The 22,130-nt window shown below is 37.2% G+C and overlaps 1 protein-coding gene across 1 annotated transcript in view; it reads left to right on the forward strand.

The window, feature by feature from the left end:
• Window positions 1-22,130, forward strand: part of Malrd1 (MAM and LDL receptor class A domain containing 1) — a 658,259-nt gene that overhangs the window by 181,108 nt on the left and 455,021 nt on the right. Inside the window, exon 18 of the mRNA XM_021195116.1 lies at window positions 12,720-12,807. Coding sequence (XP_021050775.1) covers window positions 12,720-12,807 — 88 coding nt within the window. The remainder of the gene's footprint in view (window positions 1-12,719; window positions 12,808-22,130) is intronic.

Below are 22,130 nucleotides of genomic sequence, written 5' to 3' on the forward strand. Positions count from 1 at the left end.
CCTACAAAAACCCCTTACTTCTGAGGGACTGGGTCGACTCCTCTGTCTCCTGCGTGAGATACGAGTCGGCCCGAGGCCTCGTTAAATAAAGTACCTCATGTAAATTACAGCAAGGTGTTATTCGAATTACTGGGGACCCAAGAGAGTACTGGACCAGAGGGAGTTCCCTCATTGGGGTCTTACATATTCAAGTGTCAAAAAACAAGAGAAATATGACAAATATAGATGAGTGATTATTCATCATATGGCAGTGCTAGTGTGGTGGATGTCACCTTTACGTGGGAGAAATTAATCATTTTTAAGATACAAGTAAGTTTCTCAAATACAGACACATGCCTATTATCCCACAACTCAGGAGGCTGAGACATGGGGTTAGGACTCAGAGGACATTCTGGACGATGGAGTAAGATCCAGTCTAGCCTGGGTAGACTAGTGAGAAATTCTTTCAACAACTACCCTGCAAAAACGAGTTTAAAAGAAGCAAAACCAAACTATTTAAATATTTAAATACTTTGTACTCTTTGTAAAACTTCCCTCTCAGGTATTCTTTTAGTCATTAGTCATACTGGTGAGTGAAAAACTTTAGAAGCCATTAAATGGAGAGGAGAGGGGAGAGGAGAGAGAGAGAGAGAGAGAGAGAGAGAGAGAGAGAGAGAGAGAGAGAGAGAGAGAAAGAGAGAGAGAGAGAAAGTTTGGAGGAAGGACTTGGAATTTTAAATCAGCCAGGAGATTTCCTAGAGTGTGTCAGGCATCATTTTACCCGATGCCTATGGGTAAGTTGTTTAAATTTCCTAGATCCCATTTAAATGCATCATAAAGATTTTACAGTTCTTTCTACCTTATCCAGAGATAAAGTAATTACTGTCAGTTCTCCTGGCACATGCTTGTGAAGTGGAAATTTATGGTTTCTTTGGAGACTCAGTTGTGTCATATGATGTCATAATGGAAATTGTCTTATAAGAGAATGTTCTTGCTGAAGCAGACACATGGGAGGATGTTTTGCTAAGGACAGACCCCTGGTGTTTTTCTGGAGGCAGTCTGGACAAAGGGCATGTGATATTTTGCTAGAGCAGATGCTTGATGGAACATGTAGTGTTTAGAAAGGATGTAAATACAGCCCAACAGATGTAGATGGTGCTGGATGATATTAGTAAGCCTTGCCATTCTTTGCTGGTCATCATTGGACTTTGCTGATGCAGGTCGTCGCTGATGATGCTGAGTGGTATTGGAATGCCTTACCATTCTTTCTTGGTCATCATTTGACATGACTTCACAGAGAGAAACTCATCAAAGGTGATGTTCTGGCAGCTTCTTGCCACTTCCTTGGACTTGGGCCAATTGGCAGAGTTGACAGTTTCTTCTAGATCAACTTGCCACTGCTGATTTGTACATGGTATTTGTGACTCTTACAACTGAATAGTGTTTACAAGTGAATAAGCTGCTCCCCCTGATTAATGTGAAGTGAAGTGCTGATATCCTAACAATGCAAATTGGTTATGCTCCAAATAACTATTCCTAAACAGGTCCACTTCCCCCTTTGCTCTATTAACCTTTTCTTTCCATTTATTCTGCTGGGTGGTGAGCTAAAAATGAGGATAAAACATCTACTTTATTAAGTAGTTTTTAAAATATATCTAAGCCTACACACTTGTTCTCTCAAAGAAATAGAAGCAGAATTGCAAATTCAAGACCAGACAGTTGGTAAGTGACCTTTTCCTTGCTGTACAAAAACACCTTCCAAAGGCAACCCCAGGAAAGGCAGCTGTATCCTGGCTCACAATGCAAGGGTCCAAGCCATCATGGAGGGAATATAGCGATACTAGGAATGTGAGTGGACTTGCAGTACTGTTCTTTGGTCTGATGCAGGGGGAGCTAAACACTTGTGTTCAAGTTACTTTCTCTTCAGCTCAAAGTTGGATCCCAGCCCATGTGATGGTGTTGCTCCCACTCAGAGCAACCTCCTCACTCTGCTAATCTTGTCCAGAATTAATCTCAACTGACACACTCAGTGCTGTGTGTCTCTACTTATAAATTCCCATCAAATTGACTGAGTATATAGTAAAACACATCTAAAAAAAAAAACAAAATAAAATAAGATTTTAAAATATAACCTTCTGTATATAAATATGTTAATATATTTTTAAACATATGGTGATTTTATCTAACAAATAAATCCATTTTTCTGGATGGTTAGAAAGTGATAATTAAGAAATAGCCAAAGAGTGAGGAAAAGAATCCTGAAATACACATCCAGGTAGAATTGGGGATGAAGAGAGAAGAAAATACATGGAAAAACTACATAGAAACTGGTATAATATCAATCTAGAATCAAGACTGTATAGGAAGAAGAGAAAGATACATTAGAGCTGTAGGAGCAAAGAACCCAGTGTGTCAAAGTTAGATGATAGTACGGTGGGATAGGAAGAATTATCAACATGTATTTGGTCTTTATAAGCCATGTAAATAAAACCTGTTTAGAATAAGCCTGCTATGTAAAATGTGGGGAATAACCTGTCTCATCATGAGGGATGTAAATTGCTTTATTTGAAAGTATTCTTTTCTTTCCCTAACATACAATGTACTGGCCACATGGCTTGGGCTTAGTATGCCCAATGCTGTGTGGTCCTTAATGTCTGTTTGGGAGCTTGTCCTTCACTGTCAGAGAAATATGCATAGAATTCAAAACATGAGAAATTTGGAAAAGAAACACAAATGGTCCAAGAGACTTCTCCGAGAAAGGAAAATACTGTACAGCAACTCCTGGACTTTTAGTTTATATAACTATTAGGGAGGATATAATGGGACATTGCCAGTGCCAAGAATTATTGGTGTGATCTTAGCTGTCAACTTGACACATCCATCAGAGGGAACTTCAAATGAAAAATAGCTCCCACCAGATTGGCCTGTGGGTATGTCTGTGGGGGTTATCAGGATTGCTGATTGATGTGGGAGGGCCTATCCTACCATGGCTGGTGTTTCCTGGCTCCTCATTTCCTGAAGGTGAGCCTTGGGTATATGATAAGCTTCCTGAGCATAATCCAGAGGGAACGATCAGTAAGTATTGGTCGTTCATGGTTTCTGTCACCAGTTTCCTGCCTTGAGAACCTTCCTGTAATTCCTCAAAGGGAACTGTGACTTGGATATCTAAGATGAAAGAAACCCTCTTGGACAGAAGGTGTTTTGGACATGATGATAATCAAAGCAACAGAAATGCAAACTAAAAGAGTTGATTAGTGGTAGGTCTTGTGGTTTGAATTAAAACTACCCCAAATAGGCATAGGGAAAGGCAATATTAGGAGGTGTGGCATTATTGGAGTAGGTGTGGCCTTGTTATAGGAATTGTGTCACTGTGGAGGCAGACTCTGAAGTCTTATGTATGCTCAAGCTACATCCAGTGTCACACACAATCTCATTCTGCTGACTTTGGATCAAGATGCAGAATTCTTGGCTACTCAAGCACAGTGTTTGCCTGCATACCACCATGTTTCCATGGTGATAATAAACTAAACCTCTGAACTGTAAGGCAGCCCTAATTAAATGTTTTCTTATGAGAATTGCCATGGTTATGGTATCTCTTCACAGCAATAAAAAATGATTTACAATAGTTTCCTATTCTGCATTTGAAGCTGTGTTCCTTTTCAATTGCTAAGTAGAAAGGTTTGTTAGTCACTTTTCTATTGCTTTGAGGAAATACAATGACATCCTAACTTACAGAATGAAGGTTTTATTTGGGTCTTATGGTTTTAGAGTGTAAAGAGTCCATCACCACCATAGTGGGATAGTGTACCAACATGCTGGCATAGCAACTAGAGAAGCAAATTAGCCATGGAGACTGGAGAAGGAAGCTGAGAGCTCCCATCTTAAAGTACAAGCAGAAAGCAGACAACGCACTGGTAATGGCAAGAAACTTTTACATCCTAAACCCTGTCTCCAGAAATATGTATCCTTCAGTAAGGCCACATACCACCTCAACCTATTCCAAATACTGGGGACCAAGTGTTCAAACATTGGAGATATAGGAACGTTGTCATTCAAACCATCAAAAATGGTAGTTAGATGGTTCCTATACAAGGACATTGAAAATATGTAAGTATTATAGTAAAAAGACTTACTGTGTATTCATAACAATAAACTATAATTCCACTCACTTTTCTTTAAATATTAGTTTTAATTGTAATCTGATTGAAAAAATAATATTTAAAGATAATTTGGAAAAATAACTTTAAGGGGGGAGGAAATGGTAGAGATGGAGGGAAGACGGAAGAGAGTGGGAAGGAAGAATAATCAGTGTGCACTGAATACATGTATGAGATTGTCAAAGATCATATTTAATCAACTAAAAATACATGCTTGTTAAAGAATTCAGTTCTAACATTTATGTCAAAATCATTTAAACAATAGTACATCATATTCTGTTGAGATTATATACCTCATTATGTCATTCTTAATAATAAAAACACAACTTTCTGAACTTTTCAGTCAATAGCTCTAATCCTCCCTTTCATTTCTTTTCCTACTATCGACCCGGGTTTTTTCAATTAAATGCTTCATTGTACCCAGAAGTCAAATATGCTTTGTATGAATTCTTAGGACTTGGAGAAACTGAGTGTTATTTGTCTTCATTCAAATAATAGATGGGATGTGAGAGAGCTTGCACAAAAACAGTCTCCAGAGGAAGCTTTAAAATAGAATGCACATTTGCAGAGCAGCGTCTCAAGCAGCGAGTTAGTTTCAATTTGATCACCATTTATCCCTTTCAAATTCCACTTGGGAAGTTTCAGAAAGGCACTGTAATATGAGGGAAATGGAAGAATAAATTGTAAACACAAAGCTAACCGTGTCCACTTTTTTTTTTTTTTTTTTACCTCTTTTTGTACATTTGAACTGAGAAAAGAAGCTGAAATAAACACTGGCTTTTGGATTCATTTAAAATGGCAAAAACAAATGTGTTTCATATGACCCACACACTTGGAAAGAAGATTGTGTGTCTGTGTATGCACATGTCACTTAATATATGAAATGCATTTTTCATATAAAGAGGTGTGTCTAAGTCTTGTGTGACCTTGTTCTTTAAGCAAGCTCTTTGATATGCTTTTCTCTCTGCCTCTAACACAGCAGAAACACGAATGGGAAGAGGCTTTGTGGGTGACGAGAAGTCTTTTTTTTTTTTAACTTATTTTATTAGATATCTTCTTCATTTACATTTCAAATGCTATCCCGAATGTCCCCTATACCCTCCCCCAACTCTGCTCCCCTGCCCACCCACTCCCACTTCTTGACCTTGGCGTTCCCCTGTACAGGGCATATAAAGTTTGCAAGACCAAGGGGCATCTCTTCCCAATGATGGACGACTAGGCCATCTTCTGCTATATATGCAGCTAGAGACACGAGCTCTGGGTGTACTGGTTAGTTCATATTGTTCCACCTACAGGGTTGCAGACTCCTTCAGTTCTTTGGACGAAGAGAAGTCTTATCAGCTAGAGCTGGGTGCAGTTACTCCAACCCTACAAAAGAGAATCCTTTGGTCGTAAATAATACAGTAGAGAGGGTAAGGGAGGCTGCACTGACCTAAACATTTCAAGTATAGATATAGTGACAAAGAATTAAAGAATGAAAGATTCCTCTTGAATGCTCTTACTCCAGCTCTCTGCATCCTTACATAGTTACATAGTAAAAATAAGTCCCCAATTAAGTCCTGTCCTCTGTCACTTCCATCCTTCCACAAAGGGCAGTTCTGTGAGCAATCTATAAGAGCCCCCCAATGTGCTTCTCCTAAGGTATATCTAGGTACATGGACATACTTGTCTCTCATCATGTTATCTTACGGGAGTGGGAAAATTTTGGAAAGCACTTACATAGCTATACATTTTTACTATAAAACCTTCATTTTTAAATAAAAACATTTGTACATTCCAATGTGTTGGACTGTCTTGTTGTCTCAGAAGCAGGGGAAAAATCACAGATGCTTTAGTTTCCAGATTTAGATGCCTTCGGGAACCAGACAAAGTACATGAATGATAGACATGTATTAGTTATAAGGTAATTGGTGGTAGGCAGTAGAGAGGACTGGAGTCTGTGACACGCAAGGAGCAAAGTCTTCTTGAGAAATAGCCTACATTTCAAACCCTGGCGATCTGACTTGACATTTCTTAGGGGAAACTCTAATAATCTGGGTCTAGCCCAGGAACTACACTATTCAGTCTTTTGTGTAATATATATAAGACATTCAAAGACTAGCATAGATTTCTTTCCTTTTTGGTTACCATGGAAACCAATTTTTTTTTCTGAGTAAAAAACCTGTAAAAAGCCGTATTTCTTCATAGCTCAACATTACCTAAGAAGAAATTCAATATGATGACTGAATAGTAACACAGCCATTTCCATTTTCTAGCTTACTTAAGGAGTCAGTCAGTTTGTGCAGGCATAATATTTTTGTTGAAGCCATCTTCTTATTGTGCTTAGTCTACTTGTCTGTGTTGGTTCATTTAGTTCTTTGGTAGTACAATTATATTTTTATTGCCTATGTTTGTGCCTAGCTTTTTATACTTATGAAATGCAACTTTTATGGCCAACATTTAATGACAGTGTTTCAAATCTAGTACAATAATTGAAAACTTCAATTATTCTGCAGAGTTTTGTGTGTACCGTAAGAACAAGCAGAGATAAACTAATAAATAGAAATTTTGTCAAATCAAATCTTCATCTTATTTTATAGAAATTGTTTTTAGGGTTATGTAAAAAGTTCTAAAGATGATTTAAAGCACTCTTATGTTAATCTCAACAAATCTTTCCCTATGTATTAGATTGCAACTTTTTTATATTTTACAACAACCTTTAAGGTGTCCACAAAAATCACAGATCATGTGAAACATATCAAGTAGTTTCTGAATGCCTTTTGAGGAATTGAGATCAATTCCTCACAAATCCTTTGTGAAATCAGACTAACACGGGCTATAGTTTTCTGGGAAAGGAAATGAAAAATAAGTATAAACTATTAAAAAGCAGAAGGGGTAAGGTTCTTTGAAAATTGTTAGTAACTTAGTGATGGGTTTTGTACATGACTTGAACAATTAAATTGCATGTTTTGAAATTACCATACAGTAGACATGATAGGAACATGCCTTCTCTTTTGCATTATTAGAACATCGAACTTCTATAAGAGCAGAAAATCTCTAAATTGCTTCAGTAAAAAACAAACAAACAAACACTACAACTTATGGCATGCAGTTACTTTACCTCTGAGCTTGGTGTTTTGAGCAGTGTTTGTACCTGCCATATGGTATCAAGATATGTGTAAGACATAAAAGCAGATGTTATGTATGTAGAATAGGGGATACAGGAAGGTATAGCCTTCTATTTTTTAAAAACTTACTTTAATTTATAGGTTTTTAAACTATTTAAGCTCTATTCTACCCACTACTCACCAGACTCTGGGGAATAACGGTTAATAGAAAACAGGGGTTTTGGACCTATTTAGAAACCGTTATTTGTGGTGGTTCCAATCTTCAGTGTCAGCAGTCCAGCTCACTAGCAAATGGGAAGCAGCACTCCAGTCCACTTGGCAAACACCAAACATGAATCAGTTACAGCAACTTGATCCAGGAGAAACCTTGAGGCTCTCCCAATGGGCATAAGTCTGTGGAAGTGGCAAGAAGCAGCTAGAACACCACCAGAATATCTTTGATGCATTTCTCTCTACAAAGTCACAACAAGCAACAATCAGCAAAGAAAGCAAGGTGAACCAATGCAAGAGCATTGTCCACTGTCTGTTGGATTATACTTAAACTCTTTCAAAACATCAGGTGTACTCTACCATCTGCTATAGCAAAACATCACATGTCTTTTCACCAGGCAACCTCCACAAAAACACCACGAATCTGTTCTCAGCAAAAACATCCTCATATAAGACTGTGTCCAGAAAAACATCACATGACACAACTGAGTCTCCAACAAAACCAGAAAATTGCACTTCAGGAAGGTATAGGGCACAACACAAGTGACTGCTGTCAAGACATGTCAATATGTCACATGTTAATGTTTTAATTAATTTATGGTTATGTACATCAAGAAATCTTTTGCCAAATTCTTTCCCAACTCTTTGTAATCTTCGTATTTATCACATGTAAGTTAAGAAACCAAAGTTTACACTGCACCAGGTTTTCAATTGAATCTTAGATCATTTAATTAAATACAATGGGATGTAGGCATAAAATGTGACTTCTCTAACTTCCAGAATTCAGTACTATCTTCCATATAATATTTAATAGTTCAATGCACTTCCATTTACTCTAGAAGCAACACTGTATATAAAGTGGAATTTTTGGAACAGAAATACTATGCGTATATGTATAGTAGAAGATGTATTCCTATGTGGAGACATACTAATTTTCAGATGACTCATAACTTAAGAATCTTTATGTACTTAGATTAATATAGAACAGAATTGTTTATATCTATATTTGAAAATTAGTTTTAAACTTGTAACATGTTACTAAATACTATCTTATTTGAAGATTTGTTTATTAATAATATATATTTATTGGGTGGGGGTAGTGCTCGCCATGGCATGTGTGTGGACATTAGGGTACAAGTTGAAGGAGTGGGTTATCTCCTTCCACCATGTGGGTTAAGGGGAGCAGACTCAGATTCTGGGGTATGGTGGCAAGATTCTTAACCTGCTGATTCAGCTGATATTTCCTTAAATGTTTTGTTGTTTAGATATTTAAAAAGTCAGATTACTAGTAGGACACAGAACCTGACATTTTCTTGTATCAGCACTTGAAACTATTGCCCATTGCATCTCAAGAATGTTCACATTTATGTCATTAACTTTGAAATTTTATGCCGGGCGTGGTGGTGCAAGCTTTTAATCCCAGCACTTAGGAGGCGGAGGCAGGCGGATTTCTGAGTTCGAGGCCAGCCTGGTCTACAAAGTGAGTTCCAGGACAGCCAGAGCTAAACAGAGAAACCCTGTCTCGAAAAACCAAAAAAAAAAAAAAAATTTTTTTTTGACAAATGCTATGTGTGATTCAATTATGTGTTTGAGCAAGACCTACCTGTTTTCCTTGAGAAAGAGCACCAAAATGCTTGTTGGTTAATGAAGAATAAACTCGAACAGAAATCATCCTTGCAAGCAGCAGCCTCCCAAATGTGCTGTTTATTTACTGTGGCACACTCTGGGTCACATGATATTCCTGTAATTTTCAATGAAAATGGCGAGTTCCTTAATTTGAGGATATATGTAGATGACAAATGAGTCTCTATCCTAGAATGAAGCCATGTGTGGTATATATAACCACAGTTACTATGTAGGTGCTTCCATGGGTTTCAACTCTATTTTTCAATTAAACATTGGATCCTGGTATTATTTTTTCTCCATGCTCATTATTAAGATTATCACAGTCTTGAGCCTATTGGCATGAATTGTACTGGCTCTCTATATGCCTGCTTTTTACTGTTCTCACTTCTGAGTTGAACTGGTTTATCACCTCACTTTGCTATTGTATACAGATTGATCTAAGTACCATATTATTGGCAATTATTCATCTTCAGTTATTTTCAGCTAGTAATAGCTTTTCTTCAACATACAATTTTGTAATCATTTTTGACAAATTTGACAGTTAATTTCTGATTAATAATAATATTTGTAGAATTTGGGCCTGAATATGTTTCTATATTTTGTTTAGCTTCCCATCATATTTCTTATAAAAATTTTATTAGACTTGTTGTTTGACACTTATGTGCATGTGTAATGTGCATTTTTATTATTCTCACTTTGTCCCTGGACTCCATCCTATCATTCTTCCATTCTACTTCTTCTCTCTGCCTCCAAGCATGTCCCTGTCTCACATTCATGTCTTTTTGTTTTGTTTTGTGACCCACTGGTTTAACTAGAATTGTCTGTGTAATGATGATTTGGAATTACCTATTGGGGCTAGGGTGGGCTCCTTGGTGAGTACACAACTGAAAATAATCATTACTTCCCCAGCAGAAACCATCAGTAGCCAACTTGAGTCCTCTTTAATCTATGACTAACAGTCAACAAACATAACCTACTGCAGGCTCAGGACAGGCAGCCTAAGCTGTTGTGAAAACATGGGTGCAATTGTTATATCATGCACTGAAGTGCATTTGAAAGACTTTCTAGGCATTCTTTCTACCCTCTTTTCCAGGATGTTCCCTGGACCTTAGAGGGGATGCTATAAATGGCTTTTATGGTGCTGAGCACACAACTGTCACTAATTCTCAACACCTTGGCCTGCCACAAATCTCTGCATTCATGATTATCAAAGCAAAGAGATTCTTCTCCAATTAGGCTGAGAGTAATGCTGGTCTGAAGTCATAAACACACATTGTCACTCTGTTAACTTAAACAACAGCGTTAAGTTCCTACCATGGTCTATGACCTTCTCAGCCAGCAATTTTTCACTATTGATAGTACCAGGCCTGGATTCCCTCCAGTGGAGCAACTCTTTGTAACATTTTTTTTCCTTCTTGATAGAAATGAAAAAATGTATATCGACATAATCTTGATAAAAATTGATTATACAAGTTTTTCTCAGGCAATATGAAGTGGACTATATATTTGACTAGTATTTGATGCTAAGTATTTTCATATTGACAAGTTTTTATCATAGCGTGGCTTCAGCAACATTTTTAAGAAAGTTAAATTTGAGGAAGTTTACCAAGAGGTTTGATATCAGCAAATTTGACTTTTTTAAACCTCCCTCCTTGGACTGGGTTATCAATATATATGGTCTTGATAGCATTCAATACAGAATAGAACATGAGAGAAGTGAACTAAAATTTCAGCTTCCATATTCAGCAGTTGTGAAAAAAAATGAAATGAAATTATTTTCTTTTAATAATGAAAAAGAGGAGAATAAACTTCCTGTAAAAGTTTTGGTTTGTTCCAATTCTTTTTTATTAAGATGCTGAATAAGTATGCCACACATTTGCATATGTATTAAAATAATTCATCATGATTAATTCTATGACAGTAAGACTCAGCTTTAATCATAATCAGCCATATACGGTAGTGGTTTGCTAGTATTTCCTTGGCTTTGGGTGAAATTACAGATCCTATAACAGCACCAAAATCATGTGAGTTTCTGTGATTAATACAATTCCAAAAAGGATCAATATGGATTAGCCAGTTTCAAATACATGTGAAAAAAATGCCTAAGATATGATGTGTATTCCATCATATAATAATAAGCTTCTGGAAGGGTGAGGTCATTTAAACTCAGAAGTAGATAAAAAGTTAATGAAAGACAAAATGGGAGATTGAATGAGGGAAGAGTGAATGGGATTCAGTTACCTAAAGATCAGAAGGAAACAAGACAACTCTAGAGCCACATTTGAAATTTACAGGGAATCCAGTGAATCTGAGTGGTGAGATTTCAGACTATTGAAATGTCTCAGATACAGTGTGAGGAGCTGAGGAAGACTCTGGTGAATCTCTTAGTAGATAAAACCCAAAGTGAGTATGTATTACTGATAAGGACTAAAGCCTCAGACCCATGCAAAACTGACAAAGTCTATCTCCCATGCCAGGATCAGAGGGTGGTAAAGCCTTCCTCTAGGCCCAGTGGGATGTTGATAGTTTATGAACAAGTATAAATGTTTAAAAATGATTCACCAGTGTGTGCAGAACTATCAACAAAGCTTCCTCCTCCTCCGTGTTTATAGCCCAAGGCTGATGCCTATAGAAACCTCCTGAAGAGGGCAGCTAACTCCTTCCAAGTGTCTCATACAAAGTAGAAGTGCTGAGGTTCCTGGTTGCTGAGTAGGTGGTGCCTTTTCATCACAGGATGCACAGTCACTCTAACCCCAGAAATTCTGTACTTGTGTCCGTTCTTTTCTTAACCCTCTAGTCAGGTTTATCAGACCCAATCTGCATAGGATACGGTAGAAACAGAATGGGACTCAGCCTTACATAGGCCTGATAATTATAATACTTCTTGTAACCAAGGAAAATGAATAGCTTTCTTTTCATTTCTCTCTCTGTGTCTGTCTGTCTGTCTGTCTGTCTGTCTGTCTGTCTCTCTCTCTCACACACACACACACACATACACACACACATACACATACACGGTACATATGGTGTATATATGTCTGTGTTCGCACACTTAAGCATATGTATGTATGTAGGAAGGTGCATGTGGTGTCCACATGACAGGCTCAGCTGTCATCCTCATGAACCATATTCACTTCTGTGCGACAGGGTCTTTCTCTCACTGAGATTTGGACCATATCAGTTAGGCTAGACCAGTAATTCTAAATCTGTGTGTCACACACCCCTTTTTTATCAAACTTTTATCCCAAAAATATTTATATTATGATTTATAACAGCATCAAAATTATAATTATGAAGTAGCAATGAAAATAATTTTATGTTTGAGGGGTTATCACAACATGATAGAACTGTATTAAAGGATTGAAGCTTTAGGAAGGTTGATAACCACGGGGCTAGACTATCTGTCCAGTGAGACTCTAGAATCATTCTGTATCCACCTCCTCAGTGATGGGATTAGAGCTGCTCAACGCACCCCATAATTTTTATGTGGGTATATGGGATCAATCTCAACACCTCATACTTACATAGAAATCACTTTGCTGAGTGAGCTGTCTTCATCTCCCCAGCTTTGTGAGCTCCTTTTCATCCCCAGGGTTCTATAATTTTATTCTCAGTTCAACACCTTTCTTTTATTTCTTAGATCTTGATAGTGGCCTCAGTGGGAGATGGATTTACTGGAGATATTGCAATTGATGATCTGTCATTCATGGATTGTACCCTCTACCCAGGTAAGAGAGACCATTTCAAAGACATGAGAATTTCCAAATCTGTCTACTTGAAAGAATTACCAAAGAAACCAATACTCAGGAATAGCATTTTTACAGTTCCTTGGAGGTATTGACATTTGAAAAAATATTTCTATATCTTTACTAGTAATTAGTCTTAAACCTTTAAAATATATGTTTGAATCTCTTATTTCTTTATTTTATCACATACAATATTCTAGTAAGTTGTGTCTGAAGTTATAATGCAGTATCATGGTCTGTGAGACTTAACAATCATAAAAATAATTGTTTCAATATAGTAATTACCAAGTTGTTTGTAGTCACATTTCATTTTTAAAAACTTCAGTACCATTTCATTTCTCTTCAATTTTAAATATTGGGTGGAAGAGCTTAAAGCAGTTCATGGGTCCCATCCCACTCCCTTCTCTGAAGTTTAGATTTTCCCATCTAACCATTCAGACAGTAGCAATTGCTGTCATTAGACTCCAGCTATTCTTCAGAACACTATGCAAAGCCAAACCAATCTCTGGCAGTCTAATAAGAAGGCTGCTTCATCACCCCTTCATATTTTAGTAAGTGTGCCTGTTCATATTCACATACCTCAGATCTTTCCAAAACCAACTCATTTATTTGCCACTATTGTCTCTCAGATTCCATTTGATTTGTAAGTGGTCTCTTTGTTTCTATGTTTGAATCTCATACCATATACTCTCAACAGCAGCCCAATGGGTCCTTTTAAAGTTAGATGATAATACCTTCACGATCATCAGCATCTTCCCAAGACTGCCTTCAGAGTTAAATCAAATTTTAGATAGGTCTCAGAAAGAATAAATGACGGGCTCCCCCAGAATTCATGATTCCTCTTTCCACAGTTAGTCCCCAACTATAAAAAAAGGCCTTCTACCTAGTACTTATTCAATCTATCCAGTTAAGCTCAGTCTGGGTTTTGACATGTTTTTCATTCTTCTTGGCATATGCTTCCCCTGAGTGTCCACATTTAGTCAATGGATCTGGAGGATACCATATACATTGTTTTCTGGCAGTTTCTCTCTTTAGTACCTCAATTTATTTTGTACATACCACCTATTATGCTTATAGTGAAATTTTTCTTTTCTTTGATGATAATGGAAGTTGTAATAAAGCAAGTATATTATTTGCTTGCTGCTTTATATCTTGCATGTGGGGATGATAATATTTTCTTAGGGGAAGGATAAATAGAGCGGTCACCTTTTAGGTGTTTTTATTATCTTCATTATGTGTTCTATTGTACTATTTCTTAAGTATTAAGTATTAACTCTTTCCATATAAAATATACCTTACTATATATTAGACAGACTTCTTGAAAGAGAATTCTCATTTGCATATAAACAAAAAACCTACTTCTAGCTCTGAAGCATGTTGGTTAGCTTAGAAAAAGAATAACAATGATATCAATTTCTTATATGGAGCTTTACAAAACCTCCTGAAGTTCTAAACTGTGAATCTCCATTCCATATGTCCTGCCCATATGGGACTAGAGCTTAAGGCCATATCCCCATCTGTTTTCAAATTAGAGGATGGAGAACAGAAAGCACTACTCAAATATTAGGATATGGTATGCATATATTTACATACATCCATAAAGTTAAGCCTGTAAATAGGACAGTAGTCAGTATTCTTTAGCTACAGGGAGATACATAAGGGCAGAGAATATATACAGTCTTATCCAGACAGTGAATTTGTAAATAGACTTCATAATACAATATTAGAACAGTATTTTATGTAATCTTGTATCCTTTTCATAGTGCTAGAGATGGGATGGGGACTTCATGCATGCTAGGCAAGTATGTCAGTACTGAAGGACAATCCTAGAGCAATTCTATACTGTTTTAAGTGTTGAGAATAAGGTCTGGTCCATCTATGTTTGCTATATGTTAACTGCTGAGTAGAATCAGTAACTTTACTATCTAGCCATACACTGAGAAATGAAGCAACAAGTATATATCTTGAGGCTATATCTACATCTTGAGTCCATGACATGAACCACTAGCATGCTGATAATCAGATATGTTAACCCTTATGAATTCTGCTTTGTAACTTTAAAATATTAATTTTCAGAATACAAGTGATCTAGATGATATAAAACTTTAGGGCAAAAATGATATTACAGCTTAAATTTTTCTAATTTTAATAGCCTGGGTTTTCCTTACATGCCTTCCAAGTTTATATTTAGAATCATTGTGGCTTTGGGGATGCTGTAGAAGAAAGAATATCGAAAAGTAGGGCAAGTCATCACTGAAACTCTAGATTCTCCAATTTTTTTACTGAATTTATTCTGTGGTTCATGGTGACAAGAAGGCTAGAGTATAGATGCTGGAGGCAGAAGCAGAGCTGGGACCATTAGTCCCAATTTTCTGTCTCAATGTTGGGAAGAAAAGTATGAAACTTCAAAACCTGTGTAAACTATTTGGCTCTGTGCTATCTTCATAACAAATGAGACCTTTGGTCCAACCCAAAATGCCCCATGAAGCTGAATGTTCCACAAAAGACAGTGTTTTGTAAACTGAACACAAACAAAAATGAGACACTAATATTTTGCTCTACAATTCTCATCCAGTGTTCTTCTGTTATCATGTTACATAAGGTAGTATGAAGGCCTGGACATTCGTTTATACTCATCAATTTGCTTTCAGGTACTAACCAAACTACCATTGTTGTTCAGTAGTACGGTGAAATGAAAGTAACACAGTAGAAAGAAAATTAAAATTCATGAAAATACAATCAGAAATCATGGAAGTATTTCCTAAAGTGCCAATGCTTTCTGTCTCCCCCATGATTTTCAAAGAACAGCTAGAAGGTTCTTCTTTTATCTTGCCTCAGCTCCAGCCTCTCTTTTCCTGCTACTGCTCACAATGCCAGCTTTGTCCATCAACCCCAGGCTGAATTTCAGCTGGAAAATTTGATATTTGACATCCCACTGTACTTGTCCACTGGCAAATTCTGCTGACTTCAACTTAGAATATTTCTCACATCTATTCTGTCTCTTCCCCTTAGCTCTATGATTACCCTCCTCCCAAAGAGCAGTACTGTACTGTTGTCCCAACCTGCAGGGATAACCAGTGGGGACCCAGGGCAAGGGAGTGAGAGAGTGGGAGGGAAAGACACAAGAAGAATGATCGCAAGTCAATCATACTGATCAAGCTCAAAAAACTTTATTCAAGAGTCGTAATATAAGCATAAGCAAGATGAGGCTCCAGGGAAGGGGAAAAGAGCCTGGGGACTCTCTGACGGTCAGGTGGCAATCTTCAGCTCCTGGAACCAATGGTCACAGTGTCCTTTTTACCCACAAACATTCTTACTGTTATGACTATGAATGTTCTCTCAGGATTGTTTATGTAAACTAGAAAATATCCAAAAGGCCATGGCTGAGGCCTTGGCTCCTGGCATCTCCTCCCTTTTAATTATTTTCAATAAGGCCCCATGTAACTGGGGTGATCAATATTCATCTCATCCTTGGATGAGTGTGCGTTAATCAGTGGACGGAGCATTGACCCGATTCCTCCCATGGGTACCATCAAGACCCACAGTCATTGCTCTTGGTATCTTTTGGGGAGGGGAGGCAGGGCCTTAGAAAAATCCTTACAATAAGGTTGAAAACAGATAGCAACCTCCTTGCAAACCAGGTTTGTCTCAAGGGGAATTCAGAGATGGTCCATGTTAGACCTTCCCCGGGGGTGCTTAGCCTCGCAACCCAAGCTGGTGCCTATACTGGATTCATTTTATAAAGAACCAGTATGCACAGGTCTGAATCCTATGCAGCTCCTGAAGGAGAATTATCAACCTTAGGTTCAGCAAGGCCTCTGTCAGTCAAACCAAGTCTATGATAATGAATTTGCAAGGGTCTCAATGCCAAGGAATCAATCTGCTTTTCGTTTGTTTGTTTGTTTGTTTGTTTGTTTGTTTTGTTTGGGAGGGTTGTTTGTTGGTTTTTCGGTTTTTTGAGACAGGGTTTCTCTGTGTAGCCCTGGCTGTTCTGGAACTCACTCTGTAGACCAGACTGGCCTCGAACTCAGAAATCTGCCTGCCTCTGCCTCCCAAGTGCTGGAATTACAGGTGTGCACCACCACTGCCTGGCTCAATCTGTTATTTTATAAAACCAGTAATTCTGTTAAAAATAAAGGGCCCCAAAGTTACTAATAATAAAATGCTTATTAAAGGTCCAAAGAGGGGCATCAAGAGGATGTACATAAAGGACTTCCACCAATTATTAGCAGTGGCTGAAAACTGTTTTCCCTGGAGCTCCAACTTAAGTTTATGTAACTGTTGGATTCCTGTTTCCACTATACCTGATTCATTTACATAAAAGCAACATTCTTGCAGAAAGAGACAGGTGCCACCTTTCTCAGCAGTCAGCAAATCAAGTGCTCTTCAATTCTGTAAGGCAACTTGGGCAAAGGAAGTTAATCATCTCTGTAAAGAAGCTAATGACTCAATGGAGGCTTCCACTGCCAACACAAATTGTTGAGATAATTTGGCGTTGGTGAGAAGAGAATGGGTTACAGTTCCTCCAGCCAAACCGGCAGCCGTAACAGAAGGAGGCACTGGCCACTACAAGAAGGAAAACAGCTCACTTGATTCTAGTATCCAGGGGGATATTCCATGTCAAATACTTGGTGGGAGTTAGCAAGGTCAACTGAGGAACTAGGGTCACAGGAAGACATAGAAATTCTTTATTTATGTTTTTGGATATAGTTTTAGTAAGGACACCATTTCACCAAATACAGAACCCTTCAGGGGAAATAAGATCCTGACTAGGTGAGCTAGTTTGATTGCACAAATTATCATTGGGACTAGTATAGCAGAATTTAAATTGCTGTTGTTCAGGGATCAAGAACAAGGGTACTTCAAAAATTGGGGAAAATTTTTTATGACTCGCACCAGGCATATTAAAAGGAATGGGATAAGGGACAGCTGTTAATAGAGGGTGTCCTAATGCAGCACAAAGGAAGCAGGCTGAGATATTTATTAATCCATTAATATTGGCAGTGTCAGGCCCTCTGTTAAGAGAGATAGCCAGGAAAAAGGATGATGTACAGACAATGTGGAGAGCTGTGCACTCAGCTCATTTTCTTTATTCTGTATCTATTTTTGTTCTAAGAAGCTCATAATTTTCTCCTTGCAAAACTAGGACAGAAGTGTCTATAGCTGTGTCTCCCACAAAAGTATATGGAGACTTTAGTTCTAAATCTTTAGTAATTAATTTCTCTATTGATGGTGAAATGTCCTCCAGCAGCCATATCTAGCAACTTAGTGTTGTTTACCATTACCACAACTTCTAGGCCTTCCCATACTGTTGGATGTAGCAAAGGGAGGATCAGGGACAAAGGCCCAATACAACTTCTCTATAATCATTGTCAGGACACTTTACAAACTCAAGATCAGCATCATTCTTTGTCCCAGCATCAGCAAGTTTCACTAACCACTCTAGCAGCTAGCATGCTCCTTCTGCATCCTGCAGAGAAAACACAAACATGCCCTCTTCCCCACATTCAAAGAGTTACTTAGCATTGAAATTTTAAATTTTTTTGTGGTGTATGGGGATATGATCTCCCTTTTTTGTATTGAAAAGCCAATTTTTCTGAGTGCAGTGCACATGTTCAACAATTCCTTCCTTGTCCCATGGATTATAAGGAATTTCAGTTTTATGTTCAATTCCAAATTCCTTACAAAACTGTATAAAATTGTTTCCATTATAAGCAGGGCCATTATCTGTCTTGATGATTTTAGGCAATCCCATAGCAGTAAAAGTCTGTAAGCAATATCAGCTACATTTCTAGAAGCTTCTCCTGTATGTAGAGAAGTAAAAATGAGTCCTGAACAAGTGTCACTGCAAAAATGTATATATTTCAAATTTCCAAATTCTGAATAATGAGTTACATCTATTTGCCAAATATGATTGGCATAAGGCCTCATGGATTAACCCCTAAGAGAGGAACTTGAGACAATGTAAGAGTCAGGACATTGCTTTAAAATTATTCTAGCTTGCTTCTTAGCGATCTTATGTAGGAGTCTTTTTTTTTAAAAGATTTATTTATTTATTATATGTAAGTACACTGTAGCTGTCTTCAAACACTCCAGAAGAGGGAGTCTGATCTTGTTATGGATGGTTCTGAGCCACCATGTGGTTGCTGGGATTTGAACTTAGGACCTTTGGAAGAGCATTCGGGTGTTCTTACCTGTTGAGCCATCTCACCAGCCCCTTATGTAGGAGTCTTAAGGTATGACTAGAAAGATGAATTTTAGTGTGACCACATTTAGCCAAAACAATAGGATCTGAAATTAAAGCTTCTCCTATCAAAGCTTTGTCAATACAATCATTGTCTGCAGTTAAAGGTCTGGGAAGATCAGAATGAGCTCTTATATGACCAATATAAATAGGATTTTTCGAGCAAGAATGGTGTTTGTGCCACACCACCTCCAGTAGGATTTGTGTGACAAGTTCCACAGACTGAGGCAGTTGACCTCAAAATGTCCTGTAGGTGTATGAGTCATATTAGAAATCAACAAATGTAAAAGCAAAGATAATCTATATAAGTAACAAATTGTTTTTCAGTAGCTCTTTCTACTTGTAAGGCCAACAACCCTTCTGAAGTTACTACTTGAGGAGAGGTAGGATCAGCACTCCCCCTAAGAATATCAAGTAAGGGTTTTAATTCTCCTGTAGTAAGCTTTAAATAAGGACAGAGCAAAGAAATATCAGCTAACAGCTTTTGAAAATCATTTAAAGTTTTTTTTTTTTTAATTGTCCTTACATATAATTACATTCTAAGGAAAAACAGCTTTATCTGTAAGCCTAAAACCTAAATAATTATAAGGATCTTGAGTTTGCACTTTTTCTGGGGCTATTTGTAATCCTTTATCAGATAATGCCTATTGTAAATTTCTATAACATAGAAGCAAGTTCTGAGGATCTTTCCCTGCTAATAAGATATCATCCATGCTAATATATATAATTATATATATTAGCTATAATATATAATGTATATAATTGGTTATTGCTGTCTATTAGGCTGAATGGCTTGTGTCACAAATTTTTGACATAAAGTAGGACTGTTAGCCATGCCTTGAGAAAGAACTATCCATTGATACCTTTTCATTGGCTCTTTAAAATTAATAGAAATAACACTGAAAGCAAATCTTTCACAATTCTGAGTATGCAAAGGAATAGTAAAGAAACAGTCTTTGAAATCTACTACTATTTTATAATATCCTTTATGAATGTCTCCACCTGCTTGATTTTTCAAGATTTCAAAACACTGGCTACAGCACACAATTCAATTATCTGTGCTGAAGCAGAAGGAAACTCAAAAGAATAGACATGTGATTCAATCACATACATTTCTCTCCCATAGAAGGACTGTTTATAAATACAATAGAGGTATTCTTTATGGGATGCATGCATAAATTTACAGGAAATACAAAAGCATGCATAGAAGTAATTTTTAATAACTTGTCATTTGTATAATAACTATCAATTTTACCTTAAAAGTTTAGTATGCAAGAGACCAAATATCAATATTCTGCAATAACCAATTGAATTGCTGTTTGAGATAAGAAATCTCATTAGGTTTTTAAGACATTTTCTTTAAGTATCTTCATGATTTTATCTTACAATTCTTTATTAACACCACAACAGATTCATAATAGGATGTTAAAACTTTACTTGGAGATGAAGAAAGATGATTTGACATTAATGTTCTCTTTTACCAAAGAATTGCTGTAGGCACATTGAAATACAATAGCTAAAATAAGCAGCTAATGTTTGATTACCATTGATTACAATTGATAACAATTGAATACAGAAGCTTCCACTACTCTATATGTAGTAGGCAGTCCAGATAGCAATGCCTTTAGAAGTTCCACAGCCTCATTGACCTTTCATAAATCTTAAGTTTAAACTTTATTTTGAACAACACGTGGTTAGATCTGTAATAATTTTTTTTTGGCTTAAAAATAAATCCCGGGAGGCAAGGAGAGGTGAGGTCCCAAAACTTCCCTATCAGGGTTTGCAAAACAGAAGAGATGCCACACAAGCCTCACTGAGGCTTCTCTAAGCTTTGCATTAACTCAAATGTAAATATCTTTTAATCTGAGCATACCACCAGGGTCCTGACCCAAAGGTTGTCCCTTCTGCAGTGATGACAGATCCCAGGGGAACAATTGGACTGTCTGTCTATGCCTCTAAATTTTTGGACAGTCTTTCTTAAGATGATTTATACTTAACCTGAGTTCTGGGATCATTGCCTATACTGTAGTCCCCTGCAAGGCAGCGACCATAGCCAAACTGATTGTATGAGGGTCCAATTTCTGCACAAAGATAAATATATCCAGATAAGTCTGTCTTTGCTTTCTATGGCCGGGTGGCTGCAGGGAACTGCATTAGTGTTCTCAAAAGATAAACTCTTGTAATCATCCTAATTACAATATATGGGTGAGTTAAAAATCCTGAGCTTGCAATCAAACTGCAAACTGCAGTCAATGGAACACTGGCAATTTTAACCATAATTTTTAAGTTTCTTTTGCAATATTAGAATATATCCAAAACTTCTGGAAAGCAAACCCAATTTTAAACAGTCTATTCTCTTTAAAATCAATACCAAAATCATCACTTTCATGTTACAAAGTTTGGCTGCCAATTCTTATATATGAATGCATGACAGTGAAGCTTTTAATACCTCATTAAATAAGTATTGTTTTAAATCTTATCCTTTATAAGTCTAGTTTCTAGAATAATAATTACACAAATATTATCCCAATTTAGAAGTATCTTTAAAGACCTGTTTTCCTGGGTTGGCTCGTGCCACATGTTGTTTAGAATGACTCCAACCCTGAGTTACCAATGTTAAGCTAACTTTCTGTTACAAGCAAAAAGCTGTTGGCCTCTTTAAGAGCTGCTTGTATAGATAATCAGCCTCTAGCAGGGCTTTTCCAGCTGTACTTCACTCCCAGTCACAGTACTGTGTAACTTATTAGTTTCTGCTGTGCAAATTGAGACTGCCTTTTAAACAAGTTAAACTAAATCAAAAGATGGACAGTCAGCAGATAAAATTTTAACCACTTTTTTCCTTGCAACATGAAACACAGAACAACAATCATTCAAACAACAAAACAAAAACAAACATAAATTGACAGACGTATGGACAAGTTGGTGCACCAACGACAGACAATAGACAGACAGGGACTAGAACTTGATGTCTCAAAGGGACCCAGATATTCTAACCAAAACTAAGAATATCTCCATAGTAGCCAGAGAGGAAGCAGGACGTGTCTTGATTTCCTCCTGTACC

This window comes from Mus pahari, chromosome 3, assembly GCF_900095145.1.
Source record: "Mus pahari chromosome 3, PAHARI_EIJ_v1.1, whole genome shotgun sequence".
Lineage (NCBI taxonomy): Eukaryota > Metazoa > Chordata > Mammalia > Rodentia > Muridae > Mus > Mus pahari.